Source organism: Chinchilla lanigera, unplaced genomic scaffold (assembly GCF_000276665.1).
Source record: "Chinchilla lanigera isolate Chin_1 unplaced genomic scaffold, ChiLan1.0 scaffold00056, whole genome shotgun sequence".
Lineage (NCBI taxonomy): Eukaryota > Metazoa > Chordata > Mammalia > Rodentia > Chinchillidae > Chinchilla > Chinchilla lanigera.
The window spans coordinates 12,047,420-12,069,050 of NW_004955457.1; the positions used below are offsets into that span (position 1 = coordinate 12,047,420).

The window sequence follows — 21,631 nt, forward strand, 5'->3', positions numbered from 1 at the left end:
ATCCTCCTGCCTCAGCTGCCCAAGTGCTAGGATTACAAGTGTGTACCACCATGCTGAGCTCTGTAGTACACTTTCAAGTCAAAGTATATGATTCCTCCTGCTTTGTTCTTTTTGCTCAAGATTTCTTTGGCTAATTAAGGTCTTTTTTTGTTCCATACAAATTTAGGAATGATTTTTATATTTCTGTAGAATGTTATTAGTATTTAGATTGGGATTGCATTGACTCTGTAGATCATTCTGGGTAGTATGGACATTTTAATTATTCCAATCCATGACCATATGATATGTGTGTGTGTGTGTGTGTGTGTGTGTGTTCATGTCCTCTTCAATTTCTCCCATCAGTGTTTTATAGTTTTCATTGTAGCGTTCTGTCATATCTTTGGTTACATTTATTCTAGATATGGTATGGTACGGTACAGTATGGTATGGTACAGGATGGTATGGTATTGTATTTTTCAAAACATTGTAATTTTTTCAACTAATTTGTTATTGGTGTGTAGATCACTAGTGATTTTTATATGTTGATCTTGTATCCTGAAACCGAATGGATTTGTTTATTCATATATATACACATGTGAATGATCACATCATTTGCAAACAAGGATAGTTTGGCTTCCTTCTTTCTAATTTGGATGGCTTGTATTTGTTTCTTAATTGTTCTGTCTAGAAATTCTATTATTACATTAGATAAAAGTGGTGAAAGTGGACATACTTGTCTTTTTCCAGAGTTTTAGAGAAAACATTTTCAATGTTTCCCTGCATTTGTTGAGATGATCATATGGTTTTTGTCCTTTGTACTGTTGATGTGATATTTATGCATATTGACTTATGTATATTGAACCATCTTTGCATCCTTGGGATAAATTCTACTTGATCATGATATATAATCTTTTAATGTACTGTTAGATTTTGTTTTCTAATATTTGGCATCTCTATTCATCAGGAATACTGGCCTGTAGTTTCTTTCCTTTTCTTTTTTGTGTGCGTGTGTACATGCATGTGTGTATTTTTGCCTGGTTTTGGTGTCAGGGTAATGCTTGATCAGTTTATTCTTTATGTGTTTTTATTTTGGCAACTAAAGATCACAAGAAAAACTTTTCAAATGAGGTAAATTTAAGCACTTTAGTTTTCTAACTGTGAAAATGGTAAAAAAAAAAAAAAAAAAAAAAAACCACTGTGATATATATATTTTTATTTCCTTAACATGAGAAATTATATAAGTCCCTTCACAGGGATACAATTATGTACATGTACTTTGAACCACTTCATAGTAGAAATTAAGTAATCTTTTGTTTTGTAAGTTTTAACCCTGTTAGAGCATAAGTATATAACCATGAAAACAGCTAGGATTGTGTCTATTTTATTGTCTCATATATCTTTGCCATTCAGCATTGTAGGCATTAAGTGTAAATATTTGTTGAATGAATGAATATAATTTGTCTATCTGTATTAGTTAGCTTTTCTGTCACTGGGACAAAATACATAACACCTGGAATTTAAAGGAGAAAGGTTTATTTTGACAAATGCTTTCCAAGGTTTCAGTCCATGGTAAGCTGGCTCTGAAGCAGAAATCATGGTGGAATGGCCTGGTGAAGGAAAGTTGTTCAACCCATGGCAGCCAGGAAGCAAAGAAAGACAGGAAAGAGACAAAGCCAGAGCAAGAGAGACATCTTCCAAAGGCAGCCTCTGTGACCCACCATTAAGTAACCACCCTGAATATACTTTCCATTCAATTATGTGGCCAATATTTTCTCTCAAGTTGTCATGTGTATTTTTACTTCACATGTTTCTTCTAAAATATTTAAATTTTAGCCAGGCATTGTGGTGCATGCCTATAATCCCAGCACTCAGGAGGCCAAGGCAGGAGGATTTTTGTGAGTTTGAGGCAAGCCTGGATTACACAATGAATCCAAGACCAGCCTGAACTACATAAGAAAACTCTGTCTCAAAAAAATTTTAATTTTAAAAATTATCAAAATTTTGAAAATGTTTCTGTAGATTTATTAATATTTTCTTTTAATAGACCTGGATTTTTGTCATAGTCTGGAAGATTTTCTTAAACCTATGCTTTTTTTTTCTAATGCTTCTTTTTGTTCTGGGGATTGAACTCAGAACCTTTGCACTGAGCCCTTTAATTGTAATTCTGTTTTAAATTTTTTTTATTAGTTCATATATGTCACACATAATGATCGCATTCATCACAGGGAATTTATCCCAATACATATTAATTCTTTTTTCCAATTCTTCCCCTCAACCCTTCTTCCTCTCCCCATTTGTAAAAACTTCTTTCCAGTTTTTGCCTTCCATTCTCTTTTTTAAACCCCTTTTCCTTTCCCCCTCACCCATTTGAACAGTTCTTTCTACTTCCCAATGTGTGTCCTCCATTTTGCTTTTTATTTAGCTTTGGGTTTCTCAGAGAAACAATGCAGTATTTAAACTTCTAGGTCTCATTTATTTCCTTAAAATTATTCTCTCAAAAAGACTCAGTTTATCCTTTTTTGAGGCAGAGTAGTACTCCATTGTACATCATATTTTTCTTATCCATTTATATGTCGATGGGTATATGGGCTGTTTCCAAGACTTAGCTATTATAAATTGCACTGCTGTAAATATGGGTATGCATATGTCACTGTAGTGTGATGCTTTTGACTCTTTCAGGAAAGTACTGAGAAGGGTCACAGCTGGGTAAAATGTACCCACTAGTTTTAGTTTACAGAGGAATCTCCATACTGACTTACACTCTATACTTCCACCAACACTGGAGAAGTATTCCTTTTCTCCTCATACCTTCACCAACATTTATTGGTTGATTTCTTGATTATAGCTATTCTTTCTGCAATGAGATGTGATCTGTGTTGTTTTAATTTGCCTTTCTCGCATGACCAGTGATACTGAGCATTTTTTCACATATTTATTTGCTACTTGTAGTTCTTGATCTGAGAAGTGTCTATTCATTTCAGATGCCTGTTTTTGGGTTGGGTCTTTAAATTGGAGGGGTCTGATTTTTTTGTTAAGTCTTTTGTCTGAGGAGTAGCTAGTAAAAATTTTTTCTTGGCCACTGTGTTCGTTTTTACATGGTGGCCCACTCTCATGCTGTAGGCTGTACTTCTTTTAATACTTTTACTTGGCCCAAACTCTGCAGAGTCAGTTTGTTTTCCTATTATTAATACAACTTGTTACCATTTAAAAATATTTTTTCTCATTCTGTGGGTTGTCTCTTCACTCTGTTGATGGTTTCTTTTGCTGTGCAAAAGCTTTTTAATTCAATATGATCCCAGTTATTGATTCTTTGTAGTGTTTCTCAGTGATTGGGTTTTGTTCATAAAGTCTTTGCTTACACCTGTGTCTTTAACAGTTCTATCTATTCTATATTCCAGCAGATTGTTTCTGTTTTTATATTTAGACTTTTAATTCATTTCAATTTTAGTGTAGTGTATGGTGAGAGACATGGGTCTAATCTTTGGCATGTGGAAAGCTAGTCTTCCCAGCACTATTTATTAAAGAGGTTGTCTTTCTTTCAGTGAAGGGTGTTTGGCCCCTTTGTCAAGGATAAGGTAACTCAGTGTGCTTGGAGATGTTTCTGCATCTTCTACTGTCTTCCACTGATCTTTGGGTCTATTTCTTTGCTAGCACCATGCTGTTGATATCATAGTAACTTTGTAGTATAACAAAGGGATTGGGGTACCCCTGCCTTTTCTTTTTTGCCCAGACTTGCTTTTGCTATTCTAGGTCTTTTCTGGTTCTAAGTGACTTTTAGGATTACTTTCTCTAGCTTTGTGACATATGCTGTTGGTATTTTGATCTGTATTAAATAAGTTTTGGAAGTGTGGCCATTTTAACTGTACTGGTTCTGCCTACCCCAAAACAAGGGATATCTTTCTATTTTCTGATATACTCTTCAATCTCCTTTCTCAGAGTACTGTACTTTTTTATATAAAAACCTTTCCTTTGATAGATTGATTCCTAAGTATTTCATTTTTCTTGATGCTATTGTGAAAGGTATTGTTTCCCTATTTCTCTCTTGGTGAGTTATTCATTACAGGAACATTATTGGTTTTTGCTGGGAGCCACGGGTGGGGAGCGCCAGTCTTCTGGCAGGCTAGCTTCCTGCCTCGTAGGCTCCCGGACGGAGGGTCCCGGGCTCACAGGGAGCCTCAGTCGGGGAGCGCCAGTCTTTGGACCGGCAGCTCACTCTCGGCCTCGTAGGCCCCCAGAAGGAGGGCTTCCGGGGAACAGGGAGCCACGGGCGGGGAGTGCTGCTCTTCCAGCTGGCTAGCTTCCTGCCTCATGGGCTCCCGGAGGGAGGGCCCCCGGCGCACGGGGAGCCTCGGGTGGGGAGCGCCGGTCTTCGGACTGGCAGCTCACTCCCGGCCTCGTAGGCCCCCGGAAGGAGGGCTTCCAGTGCACAGGGAGCCACGGGCGGGGAGCACCGGTCTTCTGGCTGGCTAGCTTCCTACCTCGTGGGCTCCCAGAGGGAGGGCCCCCAGCGCATGGGGAGCCATGCGGCAGCAAGCGCTGTTGCGCACTGGCCCTTAGGCCGGCCGCTGCCGCTCAGTTGAGATCTAGCATGACACAGAGAGACAGTGACACAATTGGCCCACCATGCACTGACTGCAGTTGCCCACCCACGGATGTGTGTGAATCATTCAAACTTTGAACAACCCCTAGGAATACATGCCATACAACGGGCCACTCTTGCTCCTGCCATTGAGAACCAGAAAGGTCCAGAGCCAGCAGAGGAGCAGCTGCTGAACAAGGACTCAGAGAACATGAGAATGCAGACTAAGTCCACGGAGTCAGAGGTCCAGTGGACTGGGGTCACGAGAGTCGCTCGGAAGCTGTAAACCAGGAGGACCTTGCACAATACCTGCAGAGACTCACTGGAAGCCATTCTTCCCCTGGCAGTACAGGCTGTGGTGGAGCTCCAGAGAAGTCTGCAGCAGGATTCCTGCTGCCTGTGCTGACAGTTGGGGAGAGGACACTAACTGGTTGTGGGGTCCCAATGCGAGGGGAGGCTGGAGAGAAAACACTACAAAAAATGGCTTTCACCCCAGACGACTCACTTGATTTTTGACAACCCTTAGGCTGTAACTACTTGTTAGATCCTTCTTGTGTATCTCTGTATTCCTGAGAAACCACTTTGAAGACACCACCATGTATTACAGCAGTCATTGATATTTTCCTACTAATCTAACCATAACTCTGTAATGTTTGTATTGTTCCTATCCTATTTCATAAGTGGATCCATGTTTATTATTATGTGTTTCCTACAACAACCATTGAGAATTATTGAATGATTATTCAGTAGGTCACTCATGTGTAGTTCTATTTATATTCTTTAGAAGCCACTTTGAAGATACCTATGTATAGTACAACAACTATTGATAATCTCCTACCTCTTTTGTCTGTAACTCACTATCATTTGTCTGTTTGTTTTCCTGAGAAACTATCTTATAGATAACAATATGTAAAATAATAACCATTGATAATTTCCTAAAAAAAAAAAAATTATTGGTTTTTTAGTGTTGACTTGTATCCTGCCACACTACCAGATTTGGTTATTAATTCTAGGAGTCTTTTGATGGAATTTTTGGGATCTTCTATAGAGAACATCATATCATCAGCAAATAATTTAACTTCCTTTCCTATCCATATTCCTTTTATTGTCTCTCTTGTGTAATTGCTCTGGCTAATGTCTCCAGAACTATATTAAACAAGATTGGTATTGGTGATAGTGGACATCCTTGTCTTCTTGATTTTACAGTGAAAGCTTTCCGTTTTGGACCATTTAGTATAATGTTGGATGTTGGCTTGTCATAGTTGACTTTTATCAGATTGCAACAAAGACCTTCAGACCTATTCCAATTCTCTGTGTTTTTTTTTTTGAGTCAGGGTCTCACTCTGTAATTGAGGCTGGCCTTGAACTCACTAGGTACCCCAGGTTGGCCTTGAACTTTCAGTGATCCCCCAGCCTTAGCTTCCTGAGTGCTGGTATTACAGGTGTGTGCCACCATATCCAGCTTTTTTAGGGTTTTCAGCATGAGTGGATGTTAGGCTTTTCAAATGCCGTTTCTGCATCTATTGAGATGACTTTCTTTTTTTTTCTGGAACCAGGAATCTAACTCAGGACCTGATATTTGCCAGGCAGGTGTCATGCCACTGAGCAGGTGCCATCCCTGTCCCCTATTGAGATGATCATATGCTTTTTGTCCTTGGCTCTGTTAATGTGGTCTGTTACATTTATTGATTTGTGTATGTTGAACCATCACTGCATCCCTGAGATTATCCTACTTGGTTATGGTGTATAATCTTTTTTTTCTTTTTTCCGGTACCAGGAATCAAACTCACGACCTCATGCTTGCCAGGCATGTGCTGTGCCACTGAGCTAAATCCCCAGCCCCATGCTATATAATCTTTTTGATGATTGCTGCATTCTGTTTGCCAGTATCTTACTGTGGATTTTTGCATCTGTGTTCATTAAGGAGATTCACCTGTAGTTCTCTTTTTTGGTTGGATCCTTCCCTGGTTTTGGTGTGAGGGTAATGCTTGCTTGCAGGAATGACTTTGGAAGTATAGCTTCCCTTTCAGTTTCATTATAGAGTTTAACAAGTAATGCCATTTGATTTTCTCTAAAGTTCTTGTATAATGCAGCAGTGAATCATTCAGGACCTGAGCTTTTCTTTGTTGGTAGTTTTAAAAAATTACTTCTTCAATTCATTGACTGATATTAAAATTTTTGTACGTTCTTGCTTCACATTTGGTAATTCATATCTATCTAGGTATCTCAGTTCTCTTTGCTGAGACAAAATACCAAACATCTAAAATGAAAGGAAGAAAGGTTTATTTCACCTCACAGTGTGTAGAGGTTTTAGTCCAGAGTCAGCTGGCTCTAAGGGAGGTTGGCATGGCAGAGGGGCATCACAGAAGAGAAATAGTCCATGGCAAGTAGGCAGGAGACAGCAAAACAGTAGCAGAAGCAGCCTACCATTCCCTATTATCCCTTTCAGGCTACCCACTTTTGGCTGGTGCAACCCACACCCAGGTTGGGCCACCCTTAATCCCAGCATCATACACTGAATCCACATTACCTCACCTTAGATCCAGCAACCTTCAAAACTCCTCACCCAGGGGCTGGGGATTTAGCTTAGCGGCACAGCACCTGCCTGGCAAGAGCAAGGTCATGAGTTCGATTCCTGGTACTGGGAAAAATAACAACAACAACTCCCCACCTGTGATCACTTGAGGCTTTAGGGGGAAATCTTGGTATAAGGCATAACACTAGGAACCTGTCCATCTTTTCTGAGTTTTCCATCTTATTAAGGTATAGGTTCTCAAAGCAGGTACTGATGATCTTCTGGATTTCTGTAGGATCTATTGTGATTTTGTCCTTTTCATTCCTAATTGCATGGATTTGGGTCTTTTTTTCCCTTTTATTCATAAGGTTCCCTAACAGTTGTTCTTTGATTTAATCTTCCAAAGAACCAACTCTTTGATTCATTGATTAACTGCATTCTTAGTCTCAGTTGCATTAATTTCTGCTCTGACCTTAATAATTTTCTTCCTCATACAAACTTTGGGTTTAACTTGCTCTTCTTTTATTAGAAATTTGAGGTTCAACATTAGGTTATTTATGAGAGCTCACTTTGTTTTTCTTATGTGGGAATTCATCACTATAGTTTTCCCTCATAGTATTGCTTTCATTGCATCTTATATTGGCATTGTTGTGTAATTGTAGAAACTAATATTTTCTTTAATTTCATCTGTGACTCATTGGTTATTCAGAAAGTATTACTTAATTTCATATGTTTATGTAGTTTTTGTGGTTTCTTTTGCCATTGATTTCCAATTTACTGGACTGATGATATGCAAGGGATAATTTCAATTCTTTTGCATGTACTTAATCATATTCTATGAGCTGGTACATTGTTTATTTTTGAGAATGTCATGTGTGTAGCTGAAAAGAATGTGTATTATGATATACTGTGAAGTGAAACACTCTGTAGACATATACTAAGTCCATTTATTCAAAAGTTTGACTCAGTTTGGATTTTTTTAATTGATTTTTTTTTGCCCACTTGATCTGTTAGTGACAGTGGGGTATTGAGATCCTCCAATACAATTGTATTAGTCCATTAAACATTTTTATTTTAAATAAACATGTTTATTTTATATTTGGGTGTGCTAGTATTTGGTTGCAATATATTCATGATTGTTATGTCTTCCTGTTGGATTGTTTCCTTAATGAGAATGTAGTGACCTTCTTTGTCTCTCTTTATCAGTCTTGGCTTGAAATCCACTTTGTATACAAATAGAGTAGCTACCCCTACTTTTTTCAAAGTTCCTCAATTGGAATATTGTTTCTTTTCCTTTTTTTTTTTTTTTTTTTTTTTTTTTTGGTCTGAGACAGGATCTTGCTATGCAATTCAGGCTGGTGTTGAACTCACTTTGTAGCCCAGACTGGTCTTGAACTCACAATGAACCTCCTGCCTCAGCCTCCCAAGTGCTGGGATTGTAGATGTGTACCACCATGCCCGGCAGGAGTATTGTTTTCTTTCCTTTGACTTTCAGTCTATGAATTGCTTCTTGATTTAAATGTGTTTCTTGAATGCAGCACATTGTTGGATATTGTTTCTTGATGCATTCTGCCAGTCTGTTTCTTTTGATTGGTGAATTGAGATCATTTACATTGATAGTTATAACTGTATACATATTTACTTATCCTTGCCATGTTATTTTCCTGTTGTTCGGTCTCTTTCTTTCCTTTCTGTTGAATTACTTGCCTTGCCTGATGGATTCATTTTGTTGGTGTTCCTGGAGCTGTAGTACTTGTTATCTCTTTCTAGAACGTCCTTCAGCACATTTGGAGTGCTGGTTTGGTAGTCATGAATTTCTTCAGGAATTGTTCTTTATCATGGAAGTATCTGATTTCTCCATCAATTTTGAAAGATAGTTTTGCAGAGTGCATTAATCTGGGTTGGAGGTTGTTGTCTTTTAGTGCTTGAAATACTTCATTCCAAGTTCTCCTTGTCTTGAGGGTTTATGTTGAGAAGTCTGCTGTGATTCTGATGGGCTTTCTATTATAACTGATTAGTTTTTGTTCTCTAAGAGCTTTTAACATTCTGTTCTCGTGTCAAATTTCTGGAATCTTGACTATTAGATGCCTTTGTGTAGATATTTTTGGATCATGGCTAATTGGAATTCTATATTCCTCACTTACTTGTATGTCAAATTCTTTTTTCCATGCTTGGAAAGTTTTCTGCCGTGACATTTGTGAACAGATTTGTTATGTCATTTTGCACTATCTCCTGTTTTTTTTTTTATTGATGCCAGTCATTTCCTCCGTTATGGTTATCATCTCTTTAGTTATCCATGTAATTATTTCTGTTTTAATTTTGTTAAAAGATTTATTCATCTATTCTGCTACTTGTGGTGTTACCATTTCAGAAAGTTTATCTGGGTGGCCTTTGATTTCTTCCTTCTCAGTGCCTTTGGTGAGTTAGGTGTGTTGGGTTGCATATTCCATATTTTCTCATTTTCTATTTTATGTGGTTTATTTGTTTTCTGCATTGAGGCTTGTAAATTGCTTATGGTAGAAAGCTTTATTTCTAGTATTGAGATTTTTTTTTAAAAAATGACTATTTTTCAGAGATGTCTTATAGGTGTAGTTGACTATGGCCTTTGAGTCTGTCCCAGAATCCTGGCACAGGGATTGCTCTTCTGGATTCTTTTTGTTTTTTAGCAAGTTTATTATTAATGTAGTGAAAGGTTACTTATTTTTGTATATTGATTTTATATCCTATTTGGCTGAATTTGTATATCAAGTTTATGCTGAGAAGTCTGTTATCAGGCAAACTGGGACTTTCTTATGTGTTGTTTTGCTACCTTGACTTTGGAGAGCTTGATTATTATGTCTTACTGTTTGTGTTGCCTCTGATGACCTTTGCTCTCTTTTTTTTTTTTTTTTTTTTTTTTGAGGCAGGGCTTCAGTATGCAGTTCAGGCAGGCCCTCAATTTGCAGCAAACCTTGTACCTCAGCCTCCCAAGTGCTGGGATTGCAGGCATGCGCCACCACCCAGCTCTGACCTTTGATCTTATTGTACCTGAATAGTTGTAGCTTTTGCTAGATTTCAGGAATTTGCAGTTACTATCTCTTCTTTCTTTTGTTTTTATTCTTTGGTTTTTGTTTTTTTGAGGCAGGGCCTTTCTATATAGTTTAGGCTGACCTTGAACTCACTATGTAGCACAGAATAGCCTCAAAATCATACTCAGCCTCCCAAGTGCTGGGGTTACAGGGGCATGCTACCACACTCTGCTACTTTTGCTTTTGATAAACTTTCTATCCCTTCGGCATTCTTAAGTCCCTGTTGAACCCCAGTAATTTTTTGCAGGGGTACTGGGAATTGAACTCGACCTTACACTTGACAGACATGCACTATACTACTGAGCTATATCCCCAGCACCAGATCCTAGTAATTCAAATACTTTCTTTTTAAATGTAATCCTAGCCAGGCGTGGTGGCGCATGCTTGTAATCCCAGCACTTGGGAGGTTGAGGCAAGAAGATTGTTGTGAGTTCAAAACCAGCCTGGGCTACAAAGTGAGCTCAGGGCCAGCCTGAACGGCATAGCAAGACCTTGTCTCAAAAAGACAAAAATAAATAAATAAATACAATCCCAAAATTTCTGTAAGCTTTCTTCATTTCTTATTATTCTTTTTTCCACTGCAGCTGTATATATTTCCAAGTAACCTCTCTTCCCTCTCACTAATCCTTTGTTCTGTTTGATCTAGTCTTCTCTCATACCTTTCAGCCCATTTAAATTTTTGCTTATCTTTTCAGTTTAAGGGGTTCTATTTGATTTTTTAAAGTTACTTTAATCCCTCTGTTAAGTTTCTCTGCAAGAGTATTATGCCATTTTTCTGTGTTTTTTGAAGCTTGTCAAATTCTCTGTCCAAGAGTTTGCTGATATTGACTGATATGTGGTCAGTTCTTGGAGGCTTTATTGCCCATTAGGTGAGGTCATAATTTCTTGAAAGTTCCTGATGCTTGGTGACATATAACATCACACAGTGAAGGATTAGGTATTTATTCCAGTCTTCTTAATCTGGCTTTGCGTAGGTCTTTCCAGATATTCTAAGCCATTTACTATACTTGTATTCTCTGAACCTGTAACATTTACACTATTTCAGCACTAGGTGGCACTCTAGATCCAGGTTTGCCACATGTCCTCTTTATGTTGTCACTGTTTCAGCACTAAAGGGTACCCCAACCCCAGATTTGTCCCAAATCTGTAGTTCATGCATTGTTTAGAGTGAACCGGGGAGTATCTTTAAAAAGGTATCTGCCACTGAAAGCCTCTATCTGGGGCTGGATAGACTCAGACCATCATCCAGTCATCTGCTTGTCAGGCACCACAGGATTCTGTTTGGTGAAGGGCCCAGCCCCAGGCTCTTATACAGCTTGGTTCTTTATTTTTTCCTTCCTTCTCAGTGGTTGGGGTCTTGTTCCTTGCTACCCAAATTTGAGAGGGATGGTGGGTACTGTCTTTTGTATGGCTGAATACTGTTAATCTAGGTCACACTGAGTCTCACAGCCACAGGGACTTGTAGGCTTGGAGCTTTATACCAACTCCTTATATGTCTGCCAGTTATGCAGGTTGAAACATGACTCTGTCCTACTAGAGTTAGGTCTTTACCTGATGCTAAAGTAGGTATACAGGTTCCATCTGTGTTCACTGTCCTAAAGATAGGGTTCTTTGGCTTTACGCGGTGTTGGGTGTCACCAAGGTGGGCCTGGCACTTAAGCTCTAAGGCAGTATCCTGTGCTCACTTTGCTTCTGGAACCCCAGCCTGAGTTTGGGTAAGGGGTGTGGAGGTGTCCCTTGGCCATCTGGCTAAGGAATCTCCAAAGTATCAGTCTGCATATATTGGCCTGGGGGCACGGTCCATATAGTAACTTTGAATATTGGTCCCCCACTCTGGGGCTTGCTATTATTTACTTACTTGTTACATAAGATGCTGAATTATTTTAATGATGTATTCTTCACCTTCTCCGCTCTAGCCCCCAGGGGAGCAACACCTCATGGGTTCAGGGTTGGGTATTCCCACGGCAACTTTGTGATTACAGCCATTTCAGTTTAGCTCTCTCTGACAGTTTTTCTCCACCCACACCCAGCAGGTAAGCCCCGCTCATTTCCAGTTAAGCACTCCCTTTAATTTCAACAGTGACCTGGAGTATAAATTGCTATAAGACTAAATCTTCCAAATGTGAAATTCTTTGAAAGAATAGTCCCAAGGTTAGTGCTTGAAATTTGTACTGATCCCAGCTGGCTTTTTCTCTGGTTCTTTCAGGCAAACTAGCTGGCTTGTGATTTAGCCTATAAGGCCAATGAAATTTCCAGTCTTCCTCCAGTTGCCTTTCAGCACACCACCCCTGTCTTTAAGAGCATTCTTGGACCTGAACTCCTCCACACTTCACGGAGAATAAAGTTCCTCTGAGAAGAGATTAAAAGCTATGACTTTCATGATCAGCTTCTCTTCCCCAAGGAAAACCTGAGTGAGGGATTGAGCTTGCTTCTCTGAGTGACACTATTGCTCTAGGAGCTGAGTGCTAGATAAGGAACGGTGACAGAGGCCTTAGGTCTTCTCAGCTTGACTCTTCCTTCATGAAAGAGACAATTTACATTCCATGTCAAATGATCAGGGCCTGGAGTATTCTCAGCATGCCACACCCAACTGAGAGTCTCCATCCTGAGTGGGGCCTGGCAGGAGAGTAGAGCTTCCTCTCAACTGCAGTTATAGGATTCAGCCTCAGCAATAAGTAACTGGAGACAGCCTATGAAATGCTGACATCCTGCCCCTCTTGGGAAAGTAGAGAACTCCAGGGAAAGGGAGCCCTCTGTTCTTGGCTGTACCAGGTTGGAGTGGAATTTCCATCTTGCCTAGGGGGAAGAGGGAGCAAAGGAATAGTTCCAGTTCATTTACCACATATTCTTCATGTTCCTTTGTGAATTCTAGATTTTAAATAATTTTTTGTGTCATAAGTATCCTTATGTTATTTTAGTCTCCTAACTATGCTAAAATATTACTGGGTAGCTCCTTCTATAAGTGGCTTGCTAATTACATGTTACTGAGTTTTGGGTTGCTCACCTCTCCTACTGGAGATAGATTCCAGTTCTTTTTATCTAAAAAAAAACTGAACTAAATGAGCAAAAAGCAGTGGCGAAGTTTATTTGAAAAAGTAAAAATGAAGAATGAGGGAACCTGGCTCTGCAGAGAGCTTGGGCTGAGCAAAAGTGGAAAAAACAGGCTAAAAGAACATCCTGGAGAAAGCATCATAGGCTATCACGAAGAAAGCCACAAGAGCAAGCTCTTCTTGGCATCTGTGTCCTTTTATGCAGTCCACATCTCAAGGAAACGCACAAGAGCTTCTACATACAGATGTGAGAGTGGTGTGGGGATCCCACACCTCAAGCTGACATCAGGTCTAGGCCATCCCGTTGAAAACCTGCTTGAGTTCTCCAGAGAAGTCCATGTGCAGGGGTTTGGGAACTGTTCTGTGCACATGTACTGGGATCTTTGTAATTAACAGGTCACACCTACTCCCCCAGCCAGTTTTGCCATGTCCTTATCTGACCTAATCGCTCTTGTCGCTCCTAATCTTGGGACCATTTCCAGAGAATAAATGCTTGTTTTATTAAAAAATAAAACAAAACAAAAAACTCCTCACAATGGGGTCCTGTGGAGCTCTGCATTCTGTCATACTGGAAGCCCTTTTTCATTTTTATTGATAAAAATGTTTAAGGGCTATGACTTCTTTCTGTGTGTGTTATTACATTTCCTATGGGGGTATCTAGCCAGGCCTTCAGTGCATAGAGGATGCAGTTGGAGCACATTCAGTGGCTGAAGCCTTCTGCAGGCAGCTTGGCACTGGAGGTGTTGGTGCCACCACCCAGAGTTACACCACGTGTCCACTGCTGGCCGTGTTTGCCTACCCTTGAGGCTGCTATGGCAGATGGGGAGCAAGAGCCGCAGGGCGCAGGTAAGGCCAACCCTGAGGACAGGTGGATGAGCCCAAGGCAGAGATCATCCAGCTGCTGAACCTAGCCGAGTTGAGCATCATGGAAGATGAGCCAGAAGAGGCTGAGTAATTTTGCATGATGCACTTTCCCTATCAGAGTGATAATGAGAAGGCCATCACTCACACTTAGATGTGATGGCCAAGTTAGAATTTATAATGAGGTCAGCTTGGAAATACAAAACAACATTTTAAAGCAACCATGAGTGAAAATGAAGCAATAATTGAAATTTTCCTGAAGCTGGCTGGAATCTTTGTTGCTCAAAGTAGACCAGAATTTGCTCTTGCTGGCTAGAAATTCTGAATACCCTAGAGCAGTGCTTGCAAATCTATGACACATGTGATGTTTTTTCTTTTAAGACAAAAGATGTTAATGTATCAGTTTTTTTTTCTAAACTAAAACCTCAGTATTCAAGTTTAATTGTAGCGTTGGCATTTTGATAAGAAGGTTTTGGGTTGTAGTTTGAGCTCTATTCCTACAACATTTGCCATCATTTCTCTAGAGGAAAAAGTTGAAAGAAAAAAGGAATTAGAAGAAGATGTTATGTCAGTGGAAGAAAAAGCCAATGTACACCTCCTCCTGGGCATGTGCTTAGATGCCGATGCTCAATACCTTCTGTTTTCCAAACAGCCATCATAGGCACAAAGGAAATATGAAAAAAGCTCTGTGAATTTCTGAAGAAACACAAGGAGAAAGACATCCACAGACCATTATATTGATGAGTATCCTGGCTACTACCTTGGATGCACAGGGCCATGTTGGTGAGGCCTATGTTTATAGGCAAAGGGCATCAGATCTGGTAAGACAGATAAATCATTCTGAGCTGCTCATGGTACTCCATAATCCAATAGCAATTTTGATACTTAGAGAACAGTCTACACAAGTGTTACCAGGTTTTTGGGGGCTAGAGTCTCCTTTTGAAGGTGGTCTCTAGGTTCTTTCTGTTGCAAGGAAACAACTGGTCAAGTGCAAATGGTAGCAAAGTTTTATTAAAGGTAGGAAAAGAAACAGCTCTGCAGAGCAAGTTTGGGCCAAGTAAAAGTTGAAAAGAAGTAGAGACTATAGCATGATGGTGCACATCATGCAAGAAGAAACACAGTGCAAAAACTCAGTGTAGACTTTTTTTTTTTTTTTTTTTGTGCTGGGAATCAAACTCATGATCTTGCACTTGCCAGGCAGGCACTGTGTCACTGAGCTATCTCCCCGTGGACTGTCCTTTTATATCACCCACTTTTCAGGATGACATCAGGTCTAGGCCATCCTGTTGAAAACCTGCTGGAGTTCTCTTGAGAGGTCCACATGCAGGGTTTTGGAAACTTTTCTGCATGTGTTCTGGGACCTTGCCACACCTTCCTCCCCAGCCTCTTTTAGCCATGCCCTACCTACTTGTCTCATTTCCCCCTGAGAGACACATATACCCATAAGTCTTTATGGGGTGCTGAGGGAATAAAGGTCTCTCATCTATTGCTTCTTCAAGCTGGAAGGCTGTAGACCCTACCTAGTGGGGATTGTACACTCTCCAGCTACCTTGGTGTGTTGTGGCTCACTGGCTGGGTTGAAGAGAAGAGCTGTCAGAAGACAAGGAAAGAATTAGTGACTGTTGAGCTGCCTGTTTGATGAGAAAAGACAAGTAACTTTACTATTATGTGGGGGTATAGACCCAAATATGAAGAACAGCTCAGATGTCCATGCTTCTTGTGGTGGACGAAGTATGGCAAAGAGAGGTTAGACAAACGATTGAGAGCCCAAGAAGCAGAGCCTTAGCAAGATTACCCACATAATGGATCTAAATAAAAACTGGCCTCAATAATGGTGCACATTTAAGCTGTGGTAAATTAGGGTCATTAGTGACTCTACTTATCTGTACCAGGAGTGGTACTGGAGTCTTTCTGAAGAGGAGCCTTGGGTCTTCAGAAGTTCTCAGGAAGAGCTTTTTTTTTAGTCCTGTGAAAATTCTAGTGACCGTTTCCCATGTAAGATTTTTATAGTTTGTCACTGAATCTCTTGGGGAAGGACAAGAATAGTTCTCAAGAACTGGGAATAAGGCTAGGGTCTTGAGGGGCTGTAGGGCTGCCCTTGTATCCTTATCAGCCTTTTGATTTCCCAAGGAGAGTTTAGACATGTTTCTTTAGGATCCCTTGGGATGGGAGTGACAGCAACCTGCTTGGGAAGGACTACCTCTAAGGGTTCTGGAATTTACTACTTGTGTTTTATAGGTGATTACTTATTAGTTAGCAAGCTCTTTCTTTCCAGATAACTGCATGGGAATGTAGCACCAAAAAAGTCATACATAGTGTCTATATAGATATATAGCTTCTTGCTTTTTCCTAATATCCATGCTTGAGTAAGAGCTATGACCTCCACTTTTGTTTTGTTTTGTTGTTTTTTGAGGCAGAGACTCACTATACAGTTCAGGTTGACCTTGAACTTGCAGTGACCTTTCTGTCTCAGCCTTCCAAGTGCTAGGTTTACAGGTGTGAGCCACCACATGTAGCCGTTACCTCTGGTTTTTGAGCAAAGGTCCCTTGTGGAAGTTGGCCTCAGTGACCTGTTGTGAATAGACAACTGCATAGCCTGCCTTTTAATGTCCTTCTTGGACAAATGCAGTTCCATCACTGGACTGTACCTTCTCAGGGTCTTGGAGAGGCAGATCACTGATGTCCTGCCTGCTTGCATAGGTCTAGAATACCACTTGATATAAAGAATGGCTAACTTCTGGGCCTGTAGGCATCAGTGAGGCAGGATTAATAATAGTGCAAGTTTTATAATAACCTCAGGGGTGCATAAGAATATTGCCTGATACTTGACAAGCCATTTCCCAGTGAACCACAAGTAATCTTTGGTCTCAAGAATCACTCTGACCTGATGGGAAGTCAGGACTTCTAGTTTCTGTTAGCATGGCTATAACTGCTACTGCCCTCAGGCAGGATGGCCATCCAGCAGCCACTCCATGTAACTTTTTGAAAAGTATGCCACTGGGCAGAGTTCTTGTCTTAGCTTTGGGTCAAGACACCCGAAGCAATTCCTCTCTTTTCTGATATGTAGAAGAAGGATTTTCTTTAGCCAGGTATTTTATTTTACAGTGCAGCAGGATCCACTTTTTGGCAAATTTGGCCATGCAGCCCTAGTGTAGTCCCAAGTAAACTCCATTTTGGCCTTTGTCAGAATTTGAGAATTGCCCCCAAGTTTGCTTGTAAATCTCTTCCTACCAAAGGAATAGGACACTGTGCGATAATTAGGAACTCATTATTAAATATTTGTCCTTCAAAGTGGCATGTCAGAGAAAGAGTAAAGAATCTCTCTGACGAGGGGTCCCCTCAACCCCAAGTATGGCTATAGAGGAGGGTTTTCTGGCAAAGTCAAAACAGAATGAAGTATTGAATTGACTCACCCATGTCATCCAGGGTTACCCCGCTTACTTAGGAAATGGAGATGTTCGTGGACAGTGGCATTGCAGGTTTCCTTGTGTCTCTTTAGAGCAGGAATGAAGCTCTCTGGGAGCAGGGACAGTCAACCCTGCAGTGCCATGAGTCAAGCACATTGGCTGCCTCACACTTGGAGCAGGGCCCAGGCAGTGCGTTGGTGTAGTCGCATGCCCTGTGTCCAGACATCTTGCACTTGAAACAGGAGCTCTTTCCATTGTTATCTTTGGGTTTTCCCTTAGACAATTTGGGTGAGTTTAATTTTAGCCTTTCTCTTTTGACCCATCTCCAGATCTGGATTGTTGAACACAGAAAAGACAATTGGATCTCAGGTATCTAGGGTCCCATCTGAAGTTTCTTCATTAAACAGATGGGAGAGATGCATATCCCCCTGAGAGACAGATGGGGATCCAAGGTCAAGAACATCAAAGATTCTCTTTTCCTGAGGGGTACTCTAAATATTATAGTTTCTGGGTTTTTTCTGAGATAAAGGGTCACAAAAGCCTGAACATAAAGAATTTCTATGTTTTAAGCAGAAACACTTTAACTGAAACAGTTTAATCTGCCACACTGTACCCAACCCATTGGCAAAAACTCAACGTGGACTCTCTTTTTTGTATCACCCACTCTTCAGGCAGACTTCAGGGTTAGAACATCCTGTCAAAAACCTGCCTGAGTTCTGCTGAGAAGTCCGCATGCAGGGCTTTGAGGACTGCTCAGTGTTCTAGGAACTTGTCATGCCTCTTTTCCCAGCCAGTTTTAGCCACCTCTTACCTTTCTGTCTCATAAGTAAAAGAAAACACTGAAGCAAGCAGAGCTGAAAGGAGATGATGTTTCTGTACAGCACACAGGAAGAATTATCTGAGCTGTTGAGAAAAAGGAAAGCTTTGACTTAACTTTATCTAGCTCTAACTCTGTTTTTGTTGTAGTGAGGGTAATTTCTGGTAACCCAAGGGAAGGGTTATTCCAGTTTGTGGCACTCAAATCCATGGTGTAAAATCAGTGATGGTGAACCTATGGCACAAGTGCTGCAGTGAGTGGTTTGTGTCACTGAAAGTTTTAAAATGTTCACCATCACTGGTGTGAATCCTTTGTCCTTTTTTTTCCCCTTTGCTCTTGATATTTGGGTTCCCTCAACTTAGCCTGTGTGAAGGACAAGTTTTGTTTTTTCTTTGGGTCTTAGGGATTGAACTCAGGGCCTTCTGACTGAGTTATATCTCCAGTGCTTTTTATTTTGAGACATGGCCTCACTGAATTGTGCAGCTGGGCTGGAACTTGTGAGTATCCTGCCTCAGCCTCCCAGAGTGCTAGGATTACAAGCATGAGCCATCACTTCTGGTTCAAAATAACTTCCTTAGTTTTCAACCCCAAGCTGAATGTCATTGCTTTGTATCACAAACATGTACTAATAAAAAAAAACCTACTTTATTGATTGTGTGTGATTTGGGTCTTTTATATTTTTTGTCCTTTTGGCTGTTTTTTGTTTTTTTTTCTAAGTCTCCTATTTAAAATTTTTCTATTTCTCCTTATATCTCCTACAGTTTTTGTCTTGCATCGATGGCAGTTCAATTATTTCATGTGCTGATATTTATGACCGTTATATATGCATTGTGCATTTTGATCTGAAGCCTGCCAAATTAGAAATAATCATCACTTAAACTTCCAATCAATTTAGTGTTGGTAAAAGTACAGTATAAGAACAGTGAAACATTTGATTTGTCTTTCGTCCTACTCTCATTTCCTCAAAAAGAAAAAGCCTTTCTGTTTTATTTTCAATCAGCAGTGGTGAAAGAGCTATCTGTAGACTCACTGGAAGAAGAGTTTGAGAAGGAATTCTCATTTCTGAACAGTCTCCTAAGTCCTGGTTCTTCAAGCACTAGTGAAGTTGCCCAGGAATGCCAGACTTCTGAGAGTCCCACTGCCAGTCTCACATCCCAGGAGGCTTCTGTGGGGTCTGAGCCTCTTGCTCATTCCTCTCAGTTCCTTCCTTCACAACTCTATGACCTTGGCCTTCATGCTGCTGGATCTTTCAAAAGTAAGTGTTTAAAATATTTGGACACATCCCTTATTCTATCTTTACGAAGCAGAACTGTGTGTTTGTTAATACCAGAATCAATAAAGACATCAATTTTAACTTTAGCACTACTAGACAAGGTCTGCAGTCATGCCAGTTAACTGGAAAAAATATCAAATACAAGTGCCTCTGGAATCTGCCAACAAGACTGGCACAAGGGCTGTTTCCTTGCCACACCCACCAAACTCCTGTGGTCTTCCCTGACTTTCTCAGGTGTCTGATTTACAACTCTTGACTTCAGTTACTGTTAGGTCAGGTGGTACTGTTTCTTCTATCAAACAAAATTTGGTGTGCTTCATTCCTGCAGGTTCAGAGTTGATAAGAGAAAAAGGAACAGTTTAGGTTCCAGGCTAACCTCTTGGGCAGGACGTCAGGAGTGGGGACTGCTGGAGCAAGCTGGGGTAGGGCTGTCCTGAAGAGAGGATCACCTGCTCCTGCTCATTTGCAGCTCCATCCTGTGTCCAGATCTGCACCTGGGTAGATCTGACATCTTTATTGGTTACCAAGTCCCGCCCATTGTTTCTAAAACATTTCTCAGATTTCCTTCTTTTCTCTACTCCACCACCAGAGCCATCTAGGGCCTCATTTGGTTTCCTGGGTTGCTACGAAAGAGTTGCTACAGGCCTGCAATCCCCAGTTCTTCTTCCATACTTCCTTGTTTCCTCAAGAAGTTTTTGGTGTCACCATCCTACTTTCATTATTAAATATTTTTTTAAAAGTACTATGAGCTCCAGGATAAAACCTGCTTTTCTTTTATATTAGGTTATGGGTTTCATTTTCCTAGAGTCCCTCCAAACCCTCATGCACTCACAGGTGGGACTTGGAGTTGATTGGATCATGGGGGTGAGTTACCCATAAGAGGATTAGTCTACTGATGAGTTTATAACTAAATACGATGTTAAGAGATGAAGCCTGGTCAAAGGAGGTGGGTGTCTGGCGTGTTGCCCCAAAGGGTCCTCCCTGCCTTCTTCTTGAGCTGTCTGCTTCCAGGCTGTGAACAACCTTTCTCTGCTACGCCCCTCTGTCACGCTGCCATGCCTTGTAGTCATCTGATTCTGGACTAAAACCTCTACAAATTGAGCCAAAATAAACCTTTCCTCCTTTAAATGTGGGTGTCAGGTATTATGTCTCAACAATAAGAAAGTAACTAGGACAGCTTCGTTCAAAATATTTTCCATTTCTATTACCATATTTAGAGCTTGCAGAACTCTCTGAGACGTCTCTGTGCTGCTTTTTTGGTTTATGATGTTCAGGAATGGAGCTTGGACATGAGCTTGAGTATCAGATTTCTAATCCAGTGTTTTCTCCACATCAGCTTACCTTAAATTCTTTCTCAATAATGACTCCTCTGGCCTCCATTGTGTGCGTTATCTGTTTTTATGTTTGTAGTCGTAGTTTATCTTGCCTTATATCCCTGTCTCTTACCCCTTAAATTTTATCCCTAAAAGAACTCCACAGCACCTAGCAATGTTTTAATGCCTTTATATTAAATTACTATGTTCACAATGTAACCACTTTCCTCCCTTTGGTTGAAGGTACAAAGACTGAGGCAACAGGATACAGCAAGCAGTGGGGAAGTAGGTATGGTTTATTAGAAAGAGCAAAGAAAAGCTCTCTCTAGATGAGGTGCGCAAGAGGATACCAAGGAAGCACATGAACCTAAAGTCTTACATCCACAGCTCTGTGGTGCACCTGAGAGGGAGACAAAGGGGAAAGGACAGGTTTGTTGCTGCTGCTTGCTAGGCTTCCTGTCACCAGCACATTTCATAAGATCTTTCTTTAGCAGCTCCAACTTTACTCAAGGCTTATCTCACCTTACCTTGTTTACTCAGTTTATTTAGTTTGCTCAGGCTTTGCCCTTTGTCCCTTTATTTTCTGGTCTCAAACCCACCCACCCGCTACAGTGGTAACCCTTAACTGCTGTTAGGGGTGTGGGAGCTTCATTCACTGGAGCTGCGTGCAGCTGAGAGCAGGGCAGCAGTCAGGGCCACCTCTGTCAGGCCTAGTTAAAAGTACTGAGTAGAAATTGGGAGGAGTGCCCACTGGTGAATCAGTTTGTAT

The 21,631-nt window shown here is 40.6% G+C and overlaps 1 protein-coding gene and 1 pseudogene across 5 annotated transcripts in view; both read left to right on the forward strand.

Moving 5' to 3' along the window:
• Ica1l (islet cell autoantigen 1,69kDa-like) overlaps positions 1 to 21,631 on the forward strand; it is a 102,670-nt gene that overhangs the window by 64,219 nt on the left and 16,820 nt on the right. For 3 of the 5 annotated variants that reach the window (XM_005397051.2, XM_005397053.2, XM_005397050.2), the window contains one exon: positions 19,277 to 19,531. The exons of 1 other annotated variant lie outside the window; for it this stretch is intronic. In XM_005397051.2, coding sequence (XP_005397108.1) covers positions 19,277 to 19,531 — 255 coding nt within the window. The remainder of the gene's footprint in view (positions 1 to 19,276; positions 19,532 to 21,631) is intronic. One more of the 5 variants, XM_005397052.2, reaches the window with a different exon arrangement.
• Positions 13,875 to 18,510, forward strand: LOC106149906 (annotated as a pseudogene).